The sequence below is a fragment of the Cololabis saira genome, chromosome 24, assembly GCF_033807715.1.
Source record: "Cololabis saira isolate AMF1-May2022 chromosome 24, fColSai1.1, whole genome shotgun sequence".
NCBI lineage: Eukaryota > Metazoa > Chordata > Actinopteri > Beloniformes > Belonidae > Cololabis > Cololabis saira.
The window spans coordinates 9775409-9798553 of NC_084610.1; the positions used below are offsets into that span (position 1 = coordinate 9775409).

The 23145-nt window shown below is 43.2% G+C and overlaps 2 protein-coding genes across 3 annotated transcripts; both read right to left on the reverse strand.

The window, feature by feature from the left end:
• Positions 1 to 37: 37 nt before the first annotated feature.
• zc3h13 (zinc finger CCCH-type containing 13) lies at positions 38 to 16184 on the reverse strand. Of its 2 annotated transcripts, none has more exons than XM_061716141.1 (20): positions 16049 to 16184; positions 14466 to 14642; positions 14279 to 14382; positions 14082 to 14190; positions 13734 to 13845; positions 12142 to 12320; positions 11893 to 12035; positions 11506 to 11709; positions 10928 to 11095; positions 10465 to 10808; positions 9878 to 10348; positions 9509 to 9754; positions 7794 to 8289; positions 6574 to 6770; positions 5179 to 6441; positions 2453 to 3100; positions 2229 to 2369; positions 1946 to 2146; positions 1638 to 1801; positions 38 to 1555 (listed from the first exon to the last, which is right to left on the reverse strand). In XM_061716141.1, the coding sequence occupies exons 2-20, from the start codon at positions 14631 to 14633 to the stop codon at positions 1346 to 1348; spliced, it is 5568 nt and encodes a 1855-aa protein (XP_061572125.1). In that variant the 5' UTR covers positions 14634 to 14642; positions 16049 to 16184; the 3' UTR covers positions 38 to 1345. The 2 variants fall into 2 exon arrangements, with proteins under 2 accessions (XP_061572125.1, XP_061572124.1); XM_061716140.1 differs by having other exon boundaries at positions 14076 to 14190.
• A 2595-nt stretch (positions 16185 to 18779) lies between these two features.
• On the reverse strand, positions 18780 to 23039 carry cpb2 (carboxypeptidase B2 (plasma)). Its single transcript, XM_061715667.1, has 11 exons — positions 22895 to 23039; positions 22546 to 22621; positions 22339 to 22463; positions 22140 to 22248; positions 21908 to 22009; positions 21632 to 21736; positions 21429 to 21539; positions 21063 to 21153; positions 20637 to 20839; positions 19367 to 19451; positions 18780 to 19271 (listed from the first exon to the last, which is right to left on the reverse strand). Exons 1-11 carry the CDS (start codon positions 22969 to 22971, stop codon positions 19057 to 19059), a joined length of 1299 nt encoding a protein of 432 aa, XP_061571651.1. The 5' UTR covers positions 22972 to 23039; the 3' UTR covers positions 18780 to 19056.
• Between the last annotated feature and the right edge of the window lie 106 nt (positions 23040 to 23145).

Consider the following 23145-nt stretch of genomic DNA (forward strand, 5'->3'; position numbering starts at 1 on the left):
TTATTCCAAGTCCTTATTTGTCCAAATTTAATTACAATTTAAGAACGGCATTGTTTATTTTACAGTAGAAAAATACAGCTTTGAACCAGATATCATTACTTGTACATGTGAAACTGATTGTGAAAAATTAAAAAAATAAAAATAAAATAATTATTACAAAAAGAAATATTGTATCACTTGATACCTGGGGTCACAACTTGAGAGTTGGCTTCATCAGAGCCCAATCTCTCCATGTCTTTAAGGTTTTAGATCTTACGTTACAGTCGGATGCTGGGCTTCATGTGGAATAATCCAGGGATTTATGATAAAAGGATTTTCCTCTAATGTGGTCTGTCCATCAGTGTTGAGTCCCAGCACTTACAGACCAGAATTGTTTAAATGTCTCACAATGAACTACAGGTGGTGACAGAACCACATCCTAGATGTGCGCTTTATCCATATCCATCGGCGAAACACCTACAGTAGTGTGAAGTTCAGAATCATTTTTCCTCTAAGGAGCGCACTTATCTTTTTCAATTTTGGCTCCTTTTTGGACAATGTGGGCTAGAGAGGACAGAAACTCCACGCAGCAGTGTTCTGATGCTCTGCACTTCTCTTCAGTTCATGGTGGGGAGACATTGCCAAACCATTCAAAACACAAAAATACACCAGCCACAAAACAATCTTTCCACAGACTGACATTTGTAACAAATTACATTCACTTAAGGAATAGTTTGGCAGTGCTTATTCTTGAGAAATGTTCGTTCAAGTCCCTTCAGGATGTCTCAACGGTGTTTGTCAAGATACTCCCCAGCCAGTGCCGTGGATGTGCTTTGAAGATATCACGTTGTTTAGTGTAAACAAACACTGCAGTTATAACAAGTGTCACATTGTTTGAAAGCCGAACAGTCATTTGATACAAAGCAAAAGAGCCGTCACAAAAATCGACATCTAGCCATTTTAATGCACAGTTGTAATAACCAATGCACAACATACAAAAACAAACCAGCAATTTGAGCTTGGTTAGGTAGATGAAATTGACAATTAAAAATCTGCTCTAAAATTCTATAATGCAAAAAAAAACAACAAAAAAAAAACAACCACAAAAGTAACTTGAGGTGCATTTCATGTGATTCATACAAGGTTACACACCTCCATAGACTAGACGGTCCGGTAGTCTATGGAACAGCATTTGCAGATATCCCCAAAAACATGTAAAGCGTAACTAAGAATCACAAATTTTGCAGTTTTTTCTTTATTCCCCTCTGGTGACTAAACGGCTGTATTTAAAGAAAAAGGGACACAGAGAAACAAAGTTTGGGCTGACATGACGTAAAAGGCTTATAAGCAGTAACCTTCACGTGTTTCATGACACACAAACCTCCGACTGTGCTGTAGTTAGCTTATTACTACTACCGGTTTCAGCAGCTTCTGCTGCGGCTGCTGGTGCCGAGCCACTATCCGACCTCTCTGGGGCCGAGCTCGGGCCAGCTATGGTCCTTTTGAAGAGACGGATGCTCATCTGCAGCAGGTCATTGTCTACCACGGGTGTAGTGGGGTACTGCTTGGTTAGACCCTGTTAAACAGAGGGGGTTTAGTATGTCGTAATGAAATACACATCAACGTGATTCGCTGATGTCAATAACTGCTATTTTTACCTTTTCATTTTTTAATAGCTGCCGGCGGATGGCGAAGTCCCTGCGAGCACACAGGGCCTTGCAGCAGGGCCCCAGGTTGCTCAGTAAGCCAGCCCTTTCCACTTTCCTGTTCAGGGCCGCCATGTTCAGGGCCCCCAGGTCGTGCTCAAAGAGCTTGTCAACATCTGGTAGAATAGCATCAACACAAAAACACAGATGACCACGCAAGAATTTCAAATAAAGACTCGAAAGAAAGGAAATATGAATAATGTAGATGCATATTTAAACATGTGCTCACACAACAAATAAGTGATGAATGTAAAACTCACCTTTGGGATCGTCCAGCTCAGACTTGCACACTTCCTTCACTTTCTGCAAGAGTTCGGGACCAGCGAGCCGCTTGGAGATGCCCGCCCGCAGGAGCACGGCCCCCGGGGTGAAGCGGAGCAAGGCTGCCTTCGCTGCTCTGGGCTCCTGTTTGTGTTTGGGCATCAGGCTCGACCAGTCCACATCGATCACATCCAGAGGACCTGTTCACACAAGGAGCTTGTGGGTTAATGTTTAAAGAAACATTACAGAAATGTGGATATCTTCAGTCGGAGGGGATTTGACCTGTATTTTTTTCCTCCTCTGGCTGATCCTCTTTTTTCTGGCTGTCAGCAAGTATCACATCCAGCTCGTCATCGCTGATGGGTTCGTACTCCTCCCCAACAGATGCGATTGACTGGTCGTCTTCTTTTCCATCGTCATCTCCTGGAGGGGGAAAGAACAAATTAATATTTCAACATGTCATTTCATTTACTTAAACCTTTAGAAAGTCCTTTTCATCCTCTTACCGTCAATGCTGTCTGTCTTCTCCAGCTCGCGCTGATCCCCCGTGAGATGGTGGCTGTTGTTGGGTTTGTCAGGCTCTAGAGGACTGAAGGCTTCTCTTGGCAGCAGAGGCTCATATTCCCCCCTCTCCTGCCGGATGATGTCTCCTCTTACGTCTCCTCTTACGTCTCCCCGTATGTCCCCTCGTCCCGGAGCTCTAGGGTCTCCATGTGGCACCAGGTCCATCATCATCATCCTGTCCCTCTCTCGATCGCCGCCTCTTTCCCCTCTGCCGTCTCGGTCCCGCTCGTGCTGTGGGATGAGTCCTTCGGGGAGCAGGCGTTCCCGGTCCCTGATGTCCCTCTCCCTCAGCAGAGGTTCCCGACTGGGACGGATCAGCAGAGGCTCCCGTCCTCGGCCGGACCAGTCCCGGGGTTCTGGTTCCCAGTCTCTCTGCTGCTGAAGGGGCTGCTGGAGGAGCAGCGGCGGCTGCTGCTGCTGCTGAGGTCGGAGGTCCTTTCGCTCTCGCTCCCTGTCCCGCTCAAACGGCTCAACCCTGTCCCTCTCCCGTTCTCGGCTGTCGTAGGACCCGGCGCGGGACGTGGACCTGGCCTGCCTCTCAGAATCTGGGGAGCTGCGCCGGGAGCTGTGGCTGCGCGAATCCTGCCGATCTGTAAAACAGGATTTCAGGTTTCGGTCAGACTGGAAGGTTAAGAGCTTGAAGTCTAAAGCCTGAATTAAGTTTCAGCGTTACACCAACGCAGAGCACACCAAAGATTTACCATTTGTCTTTATACAATTTCACGCAGCCTTGCTGAGCTTTAATACACTTGTGCAACTGAAGAGAGAAGTCGGTGTGCTGTGCTGCGTTTACTGTCAATTGGTTGAAAAAAGGGCAAAATAAGTTCTCTGGTATGGGAAAACTTTGGCTTCGAAGAATCCGACGACGAGCAGCGAACCATAATGTGGAAGATGCAATACAGCAAACCTTTTTAATCACTCGAAACAAAAGCACAAAGTGCCACAACCAGATGATGCCATTCTTTATCCAACAAGTTTAGATAGGCAGAAGACTTCAACAGCTGCCAATTTTTAGCTAAAGAACCTGTGCAACATATCAGTACTGCCGGGCGATGGTTTCAAGAAGATGAATCGTGCTTTCGATAGACATCCTTATGTCTTCTCAGCAGCATTTCAGCAGAATGGTTCTGCCGAACATGTATCGTCAGTGTCGGGAAGAAGTTAAAAAACAAAATATTAAAGCGGATCCCTTCGCGGCGATGACAGATCTTTGGTCCAGTCGCACCGCTGAGCCATACACAAGCCTGACCGTACACTACACCGACGAGGAGTTTCACTTGAGAGTGAAGTGTCTCCAAACTGCACTCATGTCTGAAGATCATACCGGGCAAAACATCGCCCGTGGAGTGAGAGAAGCTCTGCCGGAACGGGAAAAAAAGCTGGTCTGCATAACCATTGATCATGCTGCCAACAAAAAGCTGGCGCCAGAAATCCATGGATGGCTGAGGCTCCATTGTTTCAGTCATAGACTCCACTTGGACACAGGTGAGTAGAGATTAGCAAAATGAAAATTAATACATTTTTATTGTAAATTTTGACCTACTTTTTTCCCACATTATAAAATGTATGTAAATATACGCCGGTGTTTCCACTACATTCACTGATCTTTCTCAGCATCTTTTGGGGGGTGAGGAAAGGTGTTAATATGATGTTAATTACTCGCTAGAGCGCAGCCTTGAGTAGTGTTGTTTTTGTCAGCCTGTTTCAATTTTAGTTTTACTCTAGTCTTTGGGTCGAGCTATCATTTTAGTTTTTATTAGTTTTAGTCACGTTCATACTCCTTTTAGTCGTATCAAGTTTCAGTCGACTAAAAGTGAGCATTTCAGTCTCATTTTAGTCAGAATTGTCTAGGACCGTTTTAGTCAAAGATTGTATTTAACCAAACCCATTTTACAATTCAAACAAGGTTATCTTATTATTATATTATTGTTACCTTATAGACTTAAGAATACATTCATTCCAGATACAGAAGATTCTAATTTGAGTTTACAACATTTATTTTTCCGCATTTCTCCCCATCTTTTTCGACGACACATTGTTTTTTCTTTTCCACGTCTATGTAGGAAAGTGTATCCAAAGATGGTCTCTTCTTCTTCTCCAGCCCCAGAGCAGATCCCCGCGTTTCTCTATGTAACTTTTGTTTTAATTGACGTGAACCTAGAGCTCTGCGTTAACGGCATCAGCCTCTAACCTGCAGCTGCATCTTCTGGATCTGATTCCCCGCTGCAGCGACTGGGATTGAGGACGTGACGTCACCCAGCAGCAGAACTAAACCAGAGGAAACTACTAACATGGACATTAAAGATCTTTGTTAGAACATTTCGTCTTGTTTTGGTCAACGAAAATGAAGACATATTTCCGCAGAGTTTTTATTTTGTAATCTACATTTTAGTCCCGTTTTTATTCGTCTACGATATTGCATTATATATTTAATTATCGTTATCGTCACATGACCAGCATTTTCGTTGCGTTTCGTCTCGTTTCCTCAGGTGATAAAGGTTCGTTGACGACGATATTTAATCATAATTTTCGTTGACGAAAGCAACTTTATTTGGAAGTGACATCACTCGTGATTTCAATATTGACCAAAATAATCGTGATAATATTTCCCCCCTGACTCAAACGGGCCTCTCCCAGGAGTAGCCCGACAACGTTTCTGTTCTTTTACCTGATGAGGTGCTGCGGCTGGGCTCTCCTCGCCTCAACTGGTCAATCCGGGATTTCCTCTCCGCCCCCGGAGGATCGTTCACCACCGGCCGCTCGCGCTCCCTCTCGCGCTCCCTTTCCCTCTCTCGGTCACGGGAGTTGGTGCCCTGCAGTCTGCCCCGGCGTGAGCGGAGACCCTGGGGATCCTCTCGGTGCGCTGACTCATTGGAGGGCGAGCGCAGGCGCCGGGAAGATGCCCGGCTCTGGTTGCTGCCCAGGCTGCTGCTGCGGGCCTGCTCCGGCGGGGGTTTGCGGAGCAGAGGCTGCGACATCAGAGGCTGCGGCGTCATAGTCTGTAGCAGGATTGGAGGCTCCTGGGAAAGTAGAGGAGCTATGGGTGGTGGATTACACCTCTCCCTTTCCCTGCCCACCCTGGGGCCGCCACCCCGCCTCTGAGATTCTGCTGGAACCCTCTCAGCAAGGGGCTGGGGGGGTTGTTTTTCTACCGGACCTCCTCGGTCCGTCACATCCTCATCTGACCAGTCACTGAAAGTGTCCATTTTGGAGAGCGGCGAGGGCTCTGCATTTGCTCCAGGCGCCCGGTGATCAGGCCTCATGGTGGATGGCGGAGTCCGAGGGCCTCTCTTCCTCTTACTATGAGGCTGAACTGTTGAAGTCTCCTCTTCGGACATGTCCGACTCTCCTCCTCGAGAGCGTTTCCTCTTTCGTTCGAGTGCCTTCTTCTTGACTCCTTTCCTCGGAGAGAGTAAAAGTGGAGGCACGTCTGCAGAGACGCCTGCTGGGGGCTCGGGGTTGAAGCGATCCCCTGCAGCAGCCAGACTATTAACAGCAACGGTCGCCTCATCCTTGCGAACCTTCTTCAAGCCCTTCCTCGCAGACTTGGTCTTCTTTTTGCCCTCCTCGTGGGACTGGGAACCGGCGGTGTCTCGGTCTTCACTGGCGGCGGCGGTGGCGGCGGCAGACGGAGGAGGCGGTGGTGGTGGTGGTGGTGGTGGTGTGGACTCCCGCTGGTCTCTGCCTCTGCTGCGAGAGTCGGAGGGCGTGTCGGAGAGGTAATCTCCTCGTCTCTCGGCTCCCCTGCTTCGCTCTGCGCGGGGCTCCAGTTCGTCGTGGCGGCTGCGTGCTTCTCTCTTCTCCCCGGGGACCCGGCGCTCCTCCTCCTTCCAGTGAGCGGCCTTCTCGTCGGGCGCAGTTCTTGGTGGGGACCGTGACAGGCGATCCTGGGGCCTCACCACCTGGCTTAGCAGTCGATGCTTGTCCCCATCTGCACATACACATACATCAGTCACATTAACATTTTCTTTAAAAGCACAACAGTACATTTCCCTTTTTAGATATAAAATGTACATTTCCCCATTAAAGAGTAGTGCCTCCTTTTCAAAAAGATTGTTCCTACTGTCAGATGGAGGCGGACACACTGGGCTGGGGAGAAGGGGCTGTGGGTGGAGCTTGGCCGGCCCTCGGCCAATAGGGCGCTCACTTTTGTCCTCGGCGCTATTGTAGCCATCGCTGTCTGCCGGGCTGAAGTCCCGCGTCGCTCGCTTCGGCGAGGGTCGGGGGCTTGGGCTGCTCTCCACCCTGGGTCTCTTGCGACTGAAGAAAAGGAAAACAAAAAAATATAGTAAATATAAAATATAGTTTTGTTTAGGGACATTTAATTTGCTTTTCACAATATAACCTCTTCAGGCTACTAAAAACTACTTTACACATCACTCCATGTGCATCTATTAAAGGCTTTAATTAAGTTTAATAGTTTGCAAGCCAAAGAGGTGATGGGCGCCGCTGCAACTAACCAAACTTCACATCTAAATTCAAGCTGTGGCTGATGAAGAGATTTCTCTGTGTCACTGTCAAGCAAATGATGAATTATTCATCCAGCAATTCACAATATTTGTTCCATACATTAAATATTAACACAAAAAAGACTTGTGATCATGTCAAATGTTGTCAGTAAACCCAATTCTGCAAGATTAGGATCATATTAACATCATTGACATACTTGGGTTGTTATAGGAACGATAAAACTGCCTGACTGCACACGGATCATTATTTGCATTAATATCATATTTCCACTTCCTTTTTCACATTTTATTCTTCTGCTATGTTTTCTTGGCAGCAACTAAATGCATTTCATGGAGCATTTACTTAAATCTATTTAACATAAACAACACAGGCGTGGTTGGAAAGCCAAATACAGCTGCACCCCTGTGGGAACATTCTGGTTTAAGACCAAATTTATAAAGGTGATTATTTAGTTTCTAGCAGAAAAGTAGCATTTATCATCCAGCCAGAAGCATTAGAAGTTAATTAACTGGTAATCAATAGTCATTATGAGTCATTACAGAACTATTACCAACCATGAACAAGCAGTAAAAACAAGTCCCTATGCGGTAACTTGTATATAAAAAATTATTTTGAAATAGATTATTGTAATCAGATTAAAACGATGTAACAAAGATGTAAAATGTGTGAAAGGAGCTGCATCTCAGCATCTTTTTTAAAAGTCATTGCAGTCATGATGATGTCGGACCTCTCATTTCCCATCAGCCACCACTCCGCAGTAAAGAACAGAAAGACAACGGCAGAGAAAGCAGAAACGTGAAGGTTGATACGTGCCTCATCTTGCGATCATCGCGGGTGTCTCGAACAGGCCGGTCGTCCCTGGCGTCCTCTCTCCTCTCTCGCCTATCCTCCCTCCCTCTCTCTCGCTCCTCCCATTCGCGCTGCCTCTCTCTCTCCCTTTGCTCTCGCTCTCTCTCCCGCTCCTTCCTCTCCCTCTCCCTCTCCCGCTCCTCCCGGTCTCGCTCTCTCTCCCTCTCCCGTTCCCGCTCTCTCTCCCTCTCCCTGGCCCGCTCCCGCTCCGCCTCCCTCTCTTTCTCCCGCTCCTTTTCCTTCTCCCTCTCCCTGTCTCTCTCGCGCTCCCGCTCCCTCTCCTTTTCCTTCTCTCTCTCCCGCTCCCTCTCCCTCTCCCTTTCCCGCTCCCGCTCCCGGTCGCGAGCCCTGTCATCTCGTCTGTCCTCTCCTCGATCTGTCCTGCGCTCGTCCCGCCTGTCGTCCCTCTCAGACTCCTCGGACCGTCCCTGGTATCGTGTTGGAGAAGGCGCCCTTTGGTCTGGTGGAACAAAAAACACAAGAAAACTGGTGGTGATTACTAGTACACACACTTGTTTGGTCATTTTGAAGCAAGTGAAGATCTGAGAGACGTCCAGATTCTCCTACAGCAGTGGCATGTCAGTTTCAGGCCAGCTAAGTCCCACATGTTTGTGGATTTCTCCAAATGGGAACCACAATCAGCCAAATTTAAGGTTGTTTTTTTTCACATCAGAACTCAGTTTACAAAAGTTATGCACACCTGAGCTTCTTTTGGCATGTTTGCAACCAAAGGAATGGCCCATTTAGGACATTAGGAAGTATGCAGGTAGTTTGCAGTATATCTTAGACCAGAGGAATTTCCTCTGCCTCGAAACTATGGGTTCTTTTTAATGTAACACAATGTGCTAACACGCATGTGTCCCTTATAAAGCGGAAGAAGACGGCGTCGCGCTTTTCGTGTGTGAACAGTTTAGCTGCACAGCGGCCCGGCCGGGACTGACAGTGACATTATTGTTGTTTGTATGATTTTTGCTGATTACATCTGGCAGGGGGACTACCGATGTAAACCAGCCTATGGCTGCAATCTGGGTGCATCTACATTTTTTTTTTTTTTTTAAATGCTGATTTATGTACATTGTCCCTTACCAAATAAATAAATTGAAATTGAAACGATGAGTAGTAATAAGAGGAAGAGACAGAAGATGTCGAAGGTGTGGGATTATTTCAAATTAAAAATGAAGGCCCTGGTCCACATGGTATAAGACTCCCGGTCCACATCCAAGCATTTCTGTTTAAACGTGTTGGTTCTGAATGTGAAGTTGCACAATTTAAAAGCAGTGTTTAAGAATATTTTTTATTTTTGATACTTAAAAAATATGTTTTTCTTTAAATGTTTCAGGAAATGTTAAGTTTCAAATAATTGTATTTATTTTTATTGGAAAATTTAACAGTTTACTAGTTTGCATAAAATGTAAATAAATGTCAATTATTCTCATAAAAGAAACAAATTGGTTGTTTTTAATCAAGTAATCTGTCTTGTTTTCTATTATATTTATAATTGGGCTTTAATAAAGCAAAAGTAAGCTTTATATTTATATTTAATAGAATAATTGATCACCAAAATATTTGATAGCTGCAGCCCTAATAATAAATCAAATGAAATCAAGAGGATGTTACAAAAAAACCTTATCAAAGCCCAGAATGTAACGTTTTGATTAGTCCTTAATCCCGAGCCCCACCTCGTTCCCGGTTGTCTCTGCGATCCCTCTCCCCGTGTCCTCCCCTCCGGTCGTAGGAAGAGTCTCTGGCCTGATCCCTTCTGTCCGTCTCGTAGCGATCTCGATCTGACCCCCGCTCAGAGCTTCTCTCGGTGGCGCTGCGCTCTGTGCTCCTCTCCACGCTTCGCTCGCGTACGCCACTGCTTCGTGACTCCCAGTTATCGTAATTGCTGTCCAGTTGTGAGCTGCGTGTGTTTCTGTTTGAGCCTGAAAGAAGAAGAAATAAAATAAATTCAGTGATGTAGGTATATCGAATACAATATGTGGCTCTTGTAGTTTCATGTACAAGAATAAAAGTACACAAAAGTCATATTTAAAATCAGTTCTTGCCTTTTTCAGGTACTTCGTTCACACGTCCTCTTCCCCGTCCATTCCTGTCTGTCCTGCTCTCCGTCCTTCCTTCAGCTCTGCCTCCATCGTCCCGTCCATGACCTTTCCCATAAATCCTGTCGTCCTGAGGCGGATCGTCCTTCCTGTAGGCGTCACTCCTCTCTCTCTCCCTCTCCTTTTCCCGCTCCCTCTCTTTCTCGCGGTCCCGCTCCCGCTCCCGTTCACGGTCCCGGCGTTCCAAGGACTCCCGACTGGAGCGAGCATCCGCCCTGCCGTCTCTCGAGTCCTTGGCGTCCCTGCTGTCTCGGTTATCCCGAGAGTCCCGGGCAGTTTCCCGCCCTCGATCGCGGGTGTCGCGTCGTTCCCGAGCCTCTCTGAGCTCCCTGTCATCCCGGGAATCCCGGGAGGAGACCAGTTCAGAGCTGTAATCTCGGTCGTCGCGGCCATCTTTGTCTCGTTTGCTGCGGCTGTCTGTTTGCAGGAGAGACAAGTGATTGAAAAAAGTTATTATTATAACGTGTTTAACACCAATTTTGTTTTCAAATTCCCAACAAATTTGCTACAGGAAAAAGGAACAATAAAGATACCATCTCTGCGCTCGTGCCTGCGCTCCTGGGCAGGCGGACTCCTTTCTCTCTCGCCGCGACTCCTCTCCCGGCCCCTCGAGTGTCGCCGGCTGGGGCTGGATCTGTCGGAACGCCGGTGGGGCGAGGAAGTGTCGTGGGAGGCCGGAGGCGAGCGCGAGCGCCGGGAGCTCGGAGGAGAAGAGGTGGAGGCTTGCGCCGTGCTACTTCGGTGGTAGGGAGGAGAAGAGGAGCGGCGCCGCCGAGGGGAAGGAGAGTGCTGCTGGGCAGAAGAACCCGAGTTGGAGGAAGGGGAGTCGTGCCGGGTAGGAGTGGGACTTCGCTGGTGACGCGGAGGGGAAGGAGACCTGCAGGGACAAAATATTCACTTATGACCATCATATTCAGTTGTTAATAAATTATACAGGGATAATAATTAACTCAGTCTGCTAGAAAAGAGTTTGCTGAGTAATCTCAATGTGCAAACCTGTGTGGAGGGGATGCAAGAGCAGCAGCCTTATGGGATAAAACTTTAGGAGAGATGGATTTCTTCCTGGTTGAGGGTGAATCGTCCCTGGAGGGAGATGACACACTTCCAGAACGCTTGTCTGACATCATGGCTCGCTTGGCCTTGTTGGAGCTGTCAGATCGATCCCTGCAAACACATTCATCCACAAATGTGTTCTGTAAATTAATCAAAATCACTTGATCAAAGCTTGACATGACTCGTTTAATTCTGAATGCCATCGCACAGAGTGTGAGGTTGGGCATCTGCAGATGTTTTTGTTCCAGGCAACTGCTTTTGCTGCTGAATTTTATGATTTTATTTAACGGGATGAGGTGAATAATAAATATAAAGCTGTATAAAAAGTACTAATAATCCTCAAGATCCTGAACTGCAAAGTGCTCAAAAAATGCTCAAAGTGCTCATAATATGCATGAAAAACCAAAAAGTTGTCAATATCACAATTGAAGGGGGGGTGTTAGAAGATACCACGGTACATAAAATACCGCATGGACCCTGATATACAATTACAACAAGTTGCACAGAAGTCCACACAGTACCTGCGTTTTTCCTTCTTCTCTTTATGTTTTTCAGTGTCCCGGCCACGATCCTTCCCCTCCTTCTGCTTCTCCTCTATGTTCTTCTCCTTGTTTTTATGCTTGCCTTTGTGTTTCTTCCCAACCACAGGTAGGTCCAGGGGGACAGGGGGAGGAGGACTGGGTGTACGTGGCCCTTTCTTCTTACTGTGGCTTCCTTTTGATGATCTAAAAATGGAAAAAAAAAAAAGGTTTATTATCACACACACACACACACACCTAATACTTTTAGACATAATAAATAGATAAAAAAAAAACTATATTGAATCCAAAACAAGTGAAGTTCAATGGCCCAATTTCCCCATCAACCATAAACTGTTAATTAAAACAACAGTCCCGATGACGTCCTACCTGGCCGTTTCTGAGACAGCTAAAGACAATAAGGCTTTCTTCTCCTTCTTCCCTGCACCTTTGGTTGCACTTTTGGGTTTTGGAGAGCTGCTGGACTTTCTGGACGATGGTGAATCTTTGCAGCTCAGGACCTCGGGGGAAGTCTGAGGGGCAGAGGTGACATTTCAGGTTACGACAGGTAATCCTGCAGACAGAGTCTTCAGAGACGGCCGCAAGTTCTCTATAATAACTGTTTACTACCATTTGTACCTGGTTTCTTTCCTTAGGCAAGGCCATGGCCCTGGTTTTCGTGGGAGTCTCATCTTTCTTAATGACAATGTCGTCTCTCTTTTCCATGTTCTCCTGCTCCAGCTTCAAGAGTTCTCGTTGAATCTTCTGGCGCTTCATCTCCAGGGACAATTCGTAGTCGTAATCACCGATGTCAGAATCTGAAATATAAAAATATCACACCGTCAGAATGAGTCCATCAAGTGAAAGTAGACACCGATGTCCTTTAACTCACTTTAAAGCGACACTACGTAACTTTTCCACCTTAATATCATATTTCCAGAGTCATTGTGATGGTACATCAACTTCCAACAGGTTTAATGACACCTTTGTCATGGTCTGAGGGAGTCTGTATCACCTTCACTGGCACTATGTAACTTTGAGGAGCATGGTAGGAACCCTGCCACACTAAAAAACTACAAATCGTTACGACTTTGACTGCTTTACGGCATACGTCACTTCCCCCTCCTTCCCGATTCGCAGTCGAGACGAAAATGGGCGGGGCTTGGAGCTCAGAGCTCCGCAGAAGCTGTTGCTGCGTTGTGGCTGCAGCAGCTCCACAGAACAGACGTGGGGAAAAGATCCTAATAGTTTAACTTTTCAACGGTTTCCTGCTCGGAGGCAGAACCACGCAGGCCAAGTATCTGATATAACAAAGTAAAAGAGTGAAAGAGCCGTCGGCTCGCTTTGGATCGCGGCTGTAACGACCAAACACACAGTAAAGCATGATTTATGGTTCTGCGTTAAATCGACGCAGACCCACGGCGTAGGGTACGTGGCGACGCGCAACGTACGGTGCGTCGATTTAACGCAGAACCATAAACAGCCTTAAACCACAAACACTCACACAGACGGGCGTCGGATCAAAACTCGGGTTTTATTCCCCACTTCTCCAGCTAAACGCAGTTGCTGGCCAGCTCTCTGCGGAGCAATTAACCCCAATCTTCAGATAAAACTAGTTTGTTGAGGAAAAAATATTAACTCTATTTGTAGCTGCAGAGGAAAAAAATTATCTCACGAGGAAAACAAAAATATTGCTCACGCCTCTTCAACATAATATAGCAGTCAAAAAAAAAGAAAAGAGAAGTAACAGGGATACAAAACATGTACTGTATGTTTTACTATTATACACATTTATTGAAACACATGGCTCTTCAGGGATTCAGGGATCTCTTAGGGATTTCATATGGATCCAGACCGTTAATAATCATTATTTTCTCCATATACCGCTCCCTGGCTTCCTTGTTTAAGGTATCCCGGTAAATTCCAGTTCCTTTCCAGCAGTTTAACATCTTTTTTTTGCGTTCCTTCTGTTCACTTGGTGAAACAGAAAAGCGTCCTGTCTTCTCTCATCAAAACAAATGCACGCGACGGGACAGGAGTTTTCCGGCAGTACGCGCTGGTGCTCATGGGAAACGTAGTGTTCTTTCTGGTAAAACACTACCGATTTTGTCCACAAGATGCCGCCAAACTCAGAAAAGCTGAAAGTTACGTTGTGCTGCTTTAACTTGTGTTAAACTGACATTTAAAACACATCCTATGGTCGTTTAACTTCAGAAAAATTAGCTACCTACCTTCTCGATTGGCTTCCCACTCTGTAGGCTCTTCTTCGCTAGCTGGCGTGCGTTCCTTTGTTATCTTTATATCCTCTTTCTCCCTGTGTCGGCCTCTGGAGGAATCTCTCTGCTACGGATTGGACAAATTACCCTAATCAATGTCCTTTTTTACTATACATCCTCAAAGCGGATGCAATTAGTTCCACATTCATAAGTAATTCACAATCAAAATTAAATTAAAAAAAAAAAATCAGATGCAGGATCAGCTGTGCCAACACCTTATTTAGACATCAGTCGTCATTTCTGCAATCAGTAACAGATTCCTTCTTTCTTTTACATAAAGGAAGCGGGGAAACTCACTCTTACTGTGGGGGATGTGGGCTCATCTAGGTCACGCTTCAGGTTTTCCGGGTCAACATCCTGTCTTTTATTCTTCATCCTCTCCCGCAGATCACCTGTGGGTCTCTCTGTTGACCTGGTCCATTAAAGAGAGAAAAATCAGACCAAGATTAAATATTTGCTTTGAATTCAAAAAGTCCAGCAACATGTTCCAGCTGTCCTACCGGCTAAAGCTGAATCCTTTGCCCCGCGGCTGAGTTCCATGTGTGTAGCGACAAGTGCTGCCGTAACTGCAGTTACCAGTCTTCAGCCAATTTCTACAGTGACTCTGAAAGACACAAATAAATTAACTTGACGACCTAAAGCAACATCCAGTAACCAAACTCTAAACCAACTCGGTTAATCACGTACATCAGCAGCATTACTCCCAGTGCTGGGGCCGAGTCTTTCGAACACGCTGGGTCTCCGAGAGGGGGTGGTTGGGTTGGTGGTGCTGCTGGTCGTGGTGCTGGTGCTGCTGCTGCTGTCAGATATGGTTTTTGAATTCTCAACTGTTACCTTCCGCCTGATCTTGGACATTCTGCAGGGCTGCAAAAGAAAGTTAACACTTATGAATGAACTACGTTGAGAGAAAAAAAAACAAGAAATCGGTTATAAACAGTTTCACATGTGCACCTTCTACCGTGGCACCATTGAGAGCCTCCTGACCAGCTGCACCACCGTGTGGGGCGGAAGCTGCTCGGACTACAACAAAAAAGCCCTGCAGCGCATAGTGAATGCAGCTGGACGCATCATCGGTGCCTCACTCACTCACCCCCTCCCCATCAATTCTGGACATTTATGACACCTGCCTCATCCGCAAAGTGATTGTGAGCGACCCCTCACACGGTCTCTTCAGCCTCCTGCCCTCTGGGAGGAGATACCGGAGCCTCTGGGCTCACACCACCAGACTGGCAAACAGCTTCATCCACCCGGCGTCAGGAAGCTGAACTCTCTCCCCACTCTCCCACCATAAAACATTTTAAAACACTTTGTATATAGTATTTGAACTATTTTTACTATTTAACTTAATTTTAATCTGTTTGCACTAGTATTTTTTATTTTATTTATTTTATGTCGAACAAGAGGGACATTTTATGAAAAATTGACAATAAAGATGACTTTGACTTTTAATGTCCCATAAGAATAACCTGCAACTAAACACTGTTTTCAAACACATTTGTTGCTATTTAAACGGGTGCTGCTTTTCCTTAAACTCTGAATGACCCAAAACACACCAATGATGCAAAAGCAATACCTGCCAAAAAGGAAAAGAAAAGCTATTTAGGAGATCACAACTTATTTCAGCAGGATCATGAGCAGAAAAATATTTGTATAAAAAAAAACAATGTTTTTCATTTTAGTCTAGTTTTAGTCAAGGATTTTATTTAGCCAAACACATTTTATAATTCAAAGAAGGTAATCTTATTATTATATTATTGTTACCTTATAGACTCAAGAATACATTCATTCCAGATACAGAAGACTCTAATTTGAGTTTACAACATATTTATTTTTCCACATTTCTCCCCATCTTTTTCATTTTTGTTTACTTGGCGCTATTTTTCCAGCACATCTTGTACATTTTGTCTACTGGCAATACTTTAAAACCAGTAAGCCAGCAAACTATTGATTGAGGTTTTTATTTTAATTCAGCGTCTTAAACAGATACAATAAGAAAATAGCTTCATTTGCGGGTGTATTAACTCAGCTTTAAGTTGGATAAACTTCCTTGATAACTACACGGTAATAATTCTGCTCATTTCTCCTGTCTAACTACACGTTAGTGGCACTTAAACCCGAGATAAAGACAAATGTTGAGCTGAACTCCTGAAGTCCCCGGCGGCTAATGCTAATGCTAACGTCATCTGTGTCATGTTTTCTGCTCTCAGGCCTCGCAGCCTCCGCGGCGGGACGGCTGCCCCGGCGACCCTGGGACAGGGAAACCGCCTCACCCAAGATTTTGTTTCGGTCTTGCATCTACTTAGGTCCAGTTGGCGGATGAAGCGCTTGCAGGAGGACCAGGGCTTATTCTTTAAAACCAGGAGCAGCAGCTGCCCGGAGAGGCTTCATGCTGGCGCAGCGTCCCGCTCTTCTTCGCTGGTGTCTGTGGAGGCAGGACTGAGCCCGCTGCGAGGCTCTACCGCCCCCTGCTGCTTTTCAGGATACCACCGCCACCGCCGAACGTATTTGTGGCTCTACGGAAGCATTCACTTGAGAAAGAAAAAATCTGCTCTGTTTTTCTGAATTAACGGGATAGAATTTTAGTTGAAAAAAAAAATCTGCTCTGTTTTTCTGAATTAATACGGAGCCCCTAAAGGGACACGGATTTTTTTTTTAATGAGTTTTACGTGCGCACCTAAAGTTGTTTACTTGCAAGCAAAGTGGTAATGTCCTTATAATGGAGTCCCAGGTTAAAATATAGCTCAGCTAAATCCTGTAATGTCATTTCCATTCATAAACAGAGCAGGGCGCAACTGGAGGGTCTGGGTCTCCTGTTCCAGCAATACTCCCATGTACTTGTTTTTACGCGCTCACGTAGAACAACTTTTAGGCGCTCACTTATAAGTTTTGCGAGAGCGCTTGAAACTTTTTAGTGAGTGCATAAACGTTTTACGTGCTCACGTAAACAACTTTACGTGCTCACTTAAAGGTTTCACGCGCGTGCGTAAAACTCATTATATATTTATATATTAAAAAAAATCTGTGTCCCTTTAGGGGCTCCGTAAATTAACGAGATAAAGTTTTAATTGAAAAAAAAAATCTGCTCTGTTTTTCTGAATTAACGAGATAAAATTTTAATTAAAAAAAATCTGCTCTGTTTTTCTGAATTAACGAGATAGAATTTGAATTTAAAAAAAACAACTGCTCTGTTTTTCTGAATTAACGAGATAATTATCTCAGAATTCCGAGAAAAATTTTAATGAAAAAAAAATCTTCGTCTGAACAACCGCAAAGAGGTGCCTGAGGCGCAAAGTCGACAAACTAATAACAATACCATCTATATAACTTAAAGACAAGAGTATCTCCCAATGTTTCAAACCAAAAGAAAAATAAAACTGGATTAAACTGGACAGGCGGAACGTGTTCATTTCCATGAAATCCAGCTCTCAAATGAATCACAGCTTCTTGCAAGTTGTGAGGGATCAGGTTAATTCAGAAAAACAGAGCAGATTTTTTTTTAATTAAAATGTTATCTCGTGAATTCAAAAACAGAGCAATTTTTTTTCTCAAGTGAATGCAATACGCTTCTGCATGGCTCAGATACAATAAATACAATTTAAAAAAATATACAACATTCATTATTATGAATTTAAAGTCATTGGGTTCCCACTGAATGTTTTTAATGAAATTAAAAATATAAGTGTGTCTCTCCTTTCTTCATTCTCTCTGTCTGTTCTCTCCTTTCCTGCTGCCCAGCTGGTCTTCAGCAGGAGGTTCCCCTCTTATGATCCAGGTCCTGGTCCAGGTTTGTTCCCTCCTAAAGGGGAGTTTTTACTTGCCACTGTTCTCCCACTAGGGGAGTTTTTACCTGCCAATGTTTATTTTTATGCTTATGTATTGCTCGGGGGTCATGTTCTGGGTCTCTGGAAAGCGCCTAGAGACAACTTCTGTTGTAATAGACGCTATATAAATAAAATTGAATTGAATTGAATTGAATAAAATTGTATCACATCATATTCTTTTTGGGCCTGGATTTCTAACCCTAAAATAATGGATCAGAATCAGAATCAGAATCAGAATCAGAATCAGGTTTATTGGCCAAGTCAGGTCAAACAAGACAGGGAATTTGACTCCGGTTGTTTCGCTCACTGTACAGTAAATAGACAAATGACAGCTCTTATTAACATATGTACAATTTTTTTTAAAGTGAAAGGTGCAACAGTATGAGGTAGATATGGTTATTGAAAGGTGCATATGATTGTGGTTATTATTATTATTAATATTATTATTATTATTGCACAGTGATTGATTACTCTGAGACTCTACCACCTTAACAAAACCAGTACGACCCCAAACAAAAGCAGTAAGAGGGGACGAATGGGCAGTAGGGCATGCCCATATCAAAATTTCCTAGTTAATTCCCTCTAGTTATTATTATTATTGTACAGTGATTTATTACTCTGAGACTCTTTGAGTGTTGAGAGTTCATCAGAGCAACAGCTTGGGGGAAGAAACTGTCTCTGTGTCTGGAGGTTTTAGCGTACAGTGCTCTGTAGCACCGTCCAGAGGGGAGGAGTTGGACTGTGTCCTGGGTGTGAGGGGTCTGCAGATGTTACCTGCCCGTTTCCTGGTCCTGGAATATAGGATATTTAACCCATGAATCTCTAATACCTTTGCACCACCCCCAAAAAGTTTAAATAAATACAATAAAATACATATTAAATAAAATTACCTATTGTACAACAAATAACCATTAAGAAACTGTTAAAGCCAAATTTGGCAATGTTTTTAATTTGTATTTATATTAAACATTTCAAAATAAAATGAGTACTGGTATTGTTTCATATGTCAGTCTTAAAAGGATTAATCTGAACCTATGATTCTATAGATTTATTCAAACTGAATGTGATTATTCATTTTTAAAGGATCATGTAGATTTTTAAAATTGATCTTGCAGCTCCTACAAAAATACATTTTAGAAATTATAGACAGAAATACCAACAATATTCTATATGACATATGTTAACTTTGTTTATTTATTTATTTTTTGGACATATCACATGACATTATGCAGCATAACAGGTGATATTGTATGGCTCATTAAATGTTTTATTACAAATTCACACAAAATAATCTCTCAAAACAGACTTAAATTCTTTTAAAAGTAAAAATAACACTTAAGAAAATCTCCAACACTTAGTCTGTGTTCAGTCTGTGGCAAAGTCTGTGTTCAAAGGCTTAATTCATACACAACTGGTAAAATTACTGAGCCCATGTTGTAATCTACAGGTCCAATTCCTCAAGAGGTTTGCAGGAACCTTGCTGGAGTTTGTGTTTTCTCTATAACCTTCTTTGCGATGGTCTTCACAGCCAATAGAGCCTCATTGCAGGCACCAGTAATATGAGATGGAGGCAACAGGAAGCCGTACCGCCCGCGGTCCTGGAGCTCAAAAGTGAAGGAGTATTTGATGCCCAGGTTGTAGGCCCAGTCATCAGAACCACCAGGAGCCAAGTCTGGGGAAAGGCAGGTTGATGTCTTACATGTCTTAATCAAACTGACTAATTTTGTTTATTACATTTTAAAAAAAGAAAAAAAAAGTGCATCTTACAAATCGTCCTTGCTCCAGCACCATATTTGTAGACGTTTCTATAGTATCTTCGGATATTCTGGGCAGCTTGTTGGACCATTTCAAGCTTCAGAAAGAATCAAGTTAGAAAACTTTAAGATTTCAAAATCAGAGTTTCAGACCTTAAAATAAAAATAAAAATAAACTGATAATTGCATCTGTATAACAAAGCATATAACAACAGAATTTAATGACATGCAAATCTCATAAACCATATTTTATTCCCAATAGAAAAAATAAGACATCAAATGCTGGAAGTGCAACATTTGCCCATTTTATTTAAAAAAAAATATGTTAGCGAACTGTGAATTTGTGGCAGTAGTATGTCTAAAGAAAATGTAAAAAAAGTGTAGAAATTAATTAAATAATGAATTGGCCTAGTAAGTAAGAAGCACTAAAACAAAACAAGGAACACTTTTCAACTAATTAAGTTAATTAGAACCTGGTCAGTCACATCATGGGGTATAAAATGATCATCCCTGAGACCCAGTGTCTCTCTGACGTAAAAAAGTGGCAAAGGTAACCAATTTGTATTAAACTACCTGTGCAAATTGTGAACAAAATTCAGAAAATGTATCCTCAGCATAAAAATTCCAAGACTTTGAACAGCTACAACACATATTATCAAAAAGCATGTGGGCAAATCTTTTTATGTGACAATGCATAAAATCTGCCAGTGATTGTTCGGTCTCAGGTGGGACTGTAATAAAAATAGGCATGAATCCGTAATCTAAATCATTGCACTGGCTCATGATCACCCCTAGAAATTAGACAGTAGAAAACTGTCACATGGTCAGAAAAATCCAAAAATGATATTGTGCACTGTGGGTTTGGCATCTTGCACATCTGGGGAACATATTAAGTGTCTCTAACGCTGAAGAGTAGCTTTAACCTTGCATCAGGCAAAAATAGGGAAACGCTGTTCTTACTAAACTCTAATAACTGGTCTCCTCACTTCCCAGTTGTGAATGGATTATTATTCAAACAAGGGAGAGTGCTACACGGTGGTAAACATCCGCCCTTAAGAGTTTTTTTGAGACAAGAGTCTGCCATCAAAATTCAAAAATGCTTATTCTTTTTTTCTTAAGATAGTACATTTAATTATTTTAAATATTTGATATGTCTTTGATGTTCTACTGTAAATAAAATGTGGATTTATGAGATTTGAAAATTCTGTTATTTCTATATCTGTTATTTATTTCAGGGCTCCAATCTTTTAGGAAGTGGGGCTGTGTCAGAGTGAAGCCCTTACCAAGTCACTGTGGTTCTCTGCTTCATCATGGCTGCAGGAATATGGGAAGAGCAGCATCTGAGAGTAGGAGTGGATGCTGAGGTAGAGCTGGATCGAGTTCTTGTGGCGGCGCAGGAAGTTGGCCACAGCCTCCGACTCGGGTTCAGACTCTGGGAATGCCCCGCAGTAAATCTCTGTGCAGGGATCGTGAGAGGCTCCCTCAGCTGGGTGACAGAAACATTTGATCTTAAAGGTGATCCCCAAACTCTCATTCGATCAAATGATTCAAAGAGGGAAACACATTTGGAGTGCAAGGAGCTCTATGGCCAAATATTTATCTCCCTCTTCTTCTTCGGGATTTCCAGAAATGGTAGGCTGTTCATGTAGCACAACTGAAAGATTTGGCTCTAATCTTATATCAGAAATGAACTTAAGAATAAAACTTACTGCACCAGTTTGCATCAAAGTTTCTGTTTAGATCGGCCCCGATACAGTTAGGGCTCTTGCTGGGGGTACGATTCTTGCGCCACATCCTGTTCTGAGGCAAGGAAAGTCATAAATTCAAGTTAAACTAACTTTCTTTCTTAAAAATATGCACCTCGGATGGATAAAGTCATAAAACCAGGAGAGAGCCCGATATGAAAAATGTCATGGACACAGAACGCACATGAAAAGTCAACAAGAAGAGAAAATCATAATAAAAAATAGCAAATGAGTTATTGTACACTAATGCACATAAATATGTAAAGTTATTCTAATTTCAACTTTATTAAATAAATAAACAAATACAAAAGTAATCCTCTATATTCTTACTGTTGTCCATGTGTATTTGTATCCATCTGGGTTCATGACAGGGAGGACGTAGACATCCATGTTGTCCAGGATGTTGGTTATGTCTTGATTATTCTTGTAAAATGCCAGTGACTGTGTGTGAGAAGTAAGGTGGTTGTTTTAATCATGCGATGGGCAGAAAAAGCCTCAGTCAAAGTTCAAATTTTCAGATCAAATGTACTCACATACTGCACGAACCATAAGCAGAAAGCAGGAGAGATCCACTCTCTGGCGTGGATCCCACAGTCAATCCACATTGCTTTCTTTCCTGGCCTGTCGTTGAAAGACAGCTGGGAGAAGGAGATCAAACACTAGTCACTTCAGAGCAGACTGTAAAGACAATGCTTTTGAGACATATTCGACTTCTTCTAATAGAGAAAACTGTTCTGGTAAACGTACTTTAAAACTATGCAAAATAAACCTCATATCAGTGATACTAGTTATAGGTGATGGATGATTACCTTTAGAGCATATAGTGGTCGTTTTTCATAAGAGGAGCCAACAAGAATGACTTTAACTGTGTTAGGGTTGTCATGTGTGGTCCTATTTATCCAATCGTAGATCTGAAAGGAAGAGGATACAATACTTAAGTTAAACACAGTTCAGTTTAATCTAAAACAGCAGGCCTCGTTTGGAAAGATTTTATTGATGACCTCCTAGAGTGTCAATAAACACACACACCAAAATACTCACATCTTCTAGAGTGTGATATCTCTCGTAGAAGGTTGCGCTACTTCGTGGGTCAGTGGAGTCGTTCCTTGTCTGCATTTCAATCAGCTCATTAGCGTTGGCCAGAAGTACCCTGAAATCAAGAAATGCAATTAGTCTCCTGGAATTCAGTGGTAGATGTGGTAGATGTGGTTTCAACAACGTTTTCAGAGCAGCAGCATACTCATGGGTTATGCCATGTTTCTGGAGCAGATTTATGACTGTCTCAGAGCTGTTTGCAGGAACAAAGAGATGGACTTGGGTTTCTTCTGTAATGTAGTGAATTGAAACTGGCTGCCATAAGGCTGTCTGGGAGAAAATATCCATTGTAATCAGAATAAGAACAGAGTATTTGCAATCAAATACTAATGAAGATAAAAACAATTTCTACCTCATAATGGGTGGAGACATTCTTCAAGATGTCCACTTCCTCTTGTGTTGTGGGGGTGATTGATAAAACTTGGTCACTGAATAAAAAGAGAGCAAAACATTAAAAAGACAACCATGTGGCTGCCTTTGAATGATGAGGCAAATCAAATAAATTATAGTGTTTTCATATGTCCCACATTAAACTTAATTTACTGAAGCATCCACTAACTTAGAAGGGAAATAAACATATGTCACAATACGGTTGCGTAAATGTGTCCTTTTTTCCCTCTCTGTGTAAAACTTTCCCTATTTCCCAGAAAATCTATACAGTAATCAACACTGTTGATTTAACAACTGCCAAAGCCATTTACCGTGTTTCTGTGCAGTGTCCCGTCTTCAAAAGCAGGTCCAGATTCATAAAAACAAATACAATCAAAAGAGTCGTCATGATGATAGTGTCCACGCTGTAAATGTCAGTGGTTTGGTCAATCTGTGGGGGTAGGGAGGCATTATTGATTGAAACTCTGTTTATTCAGAAGTTAAAGTTTAGTGTTTGGAAGAAAGAAGTAGGGCATAGATCATTTGAGACATGGATATATATTTTATTTTTTCTAATTTATAT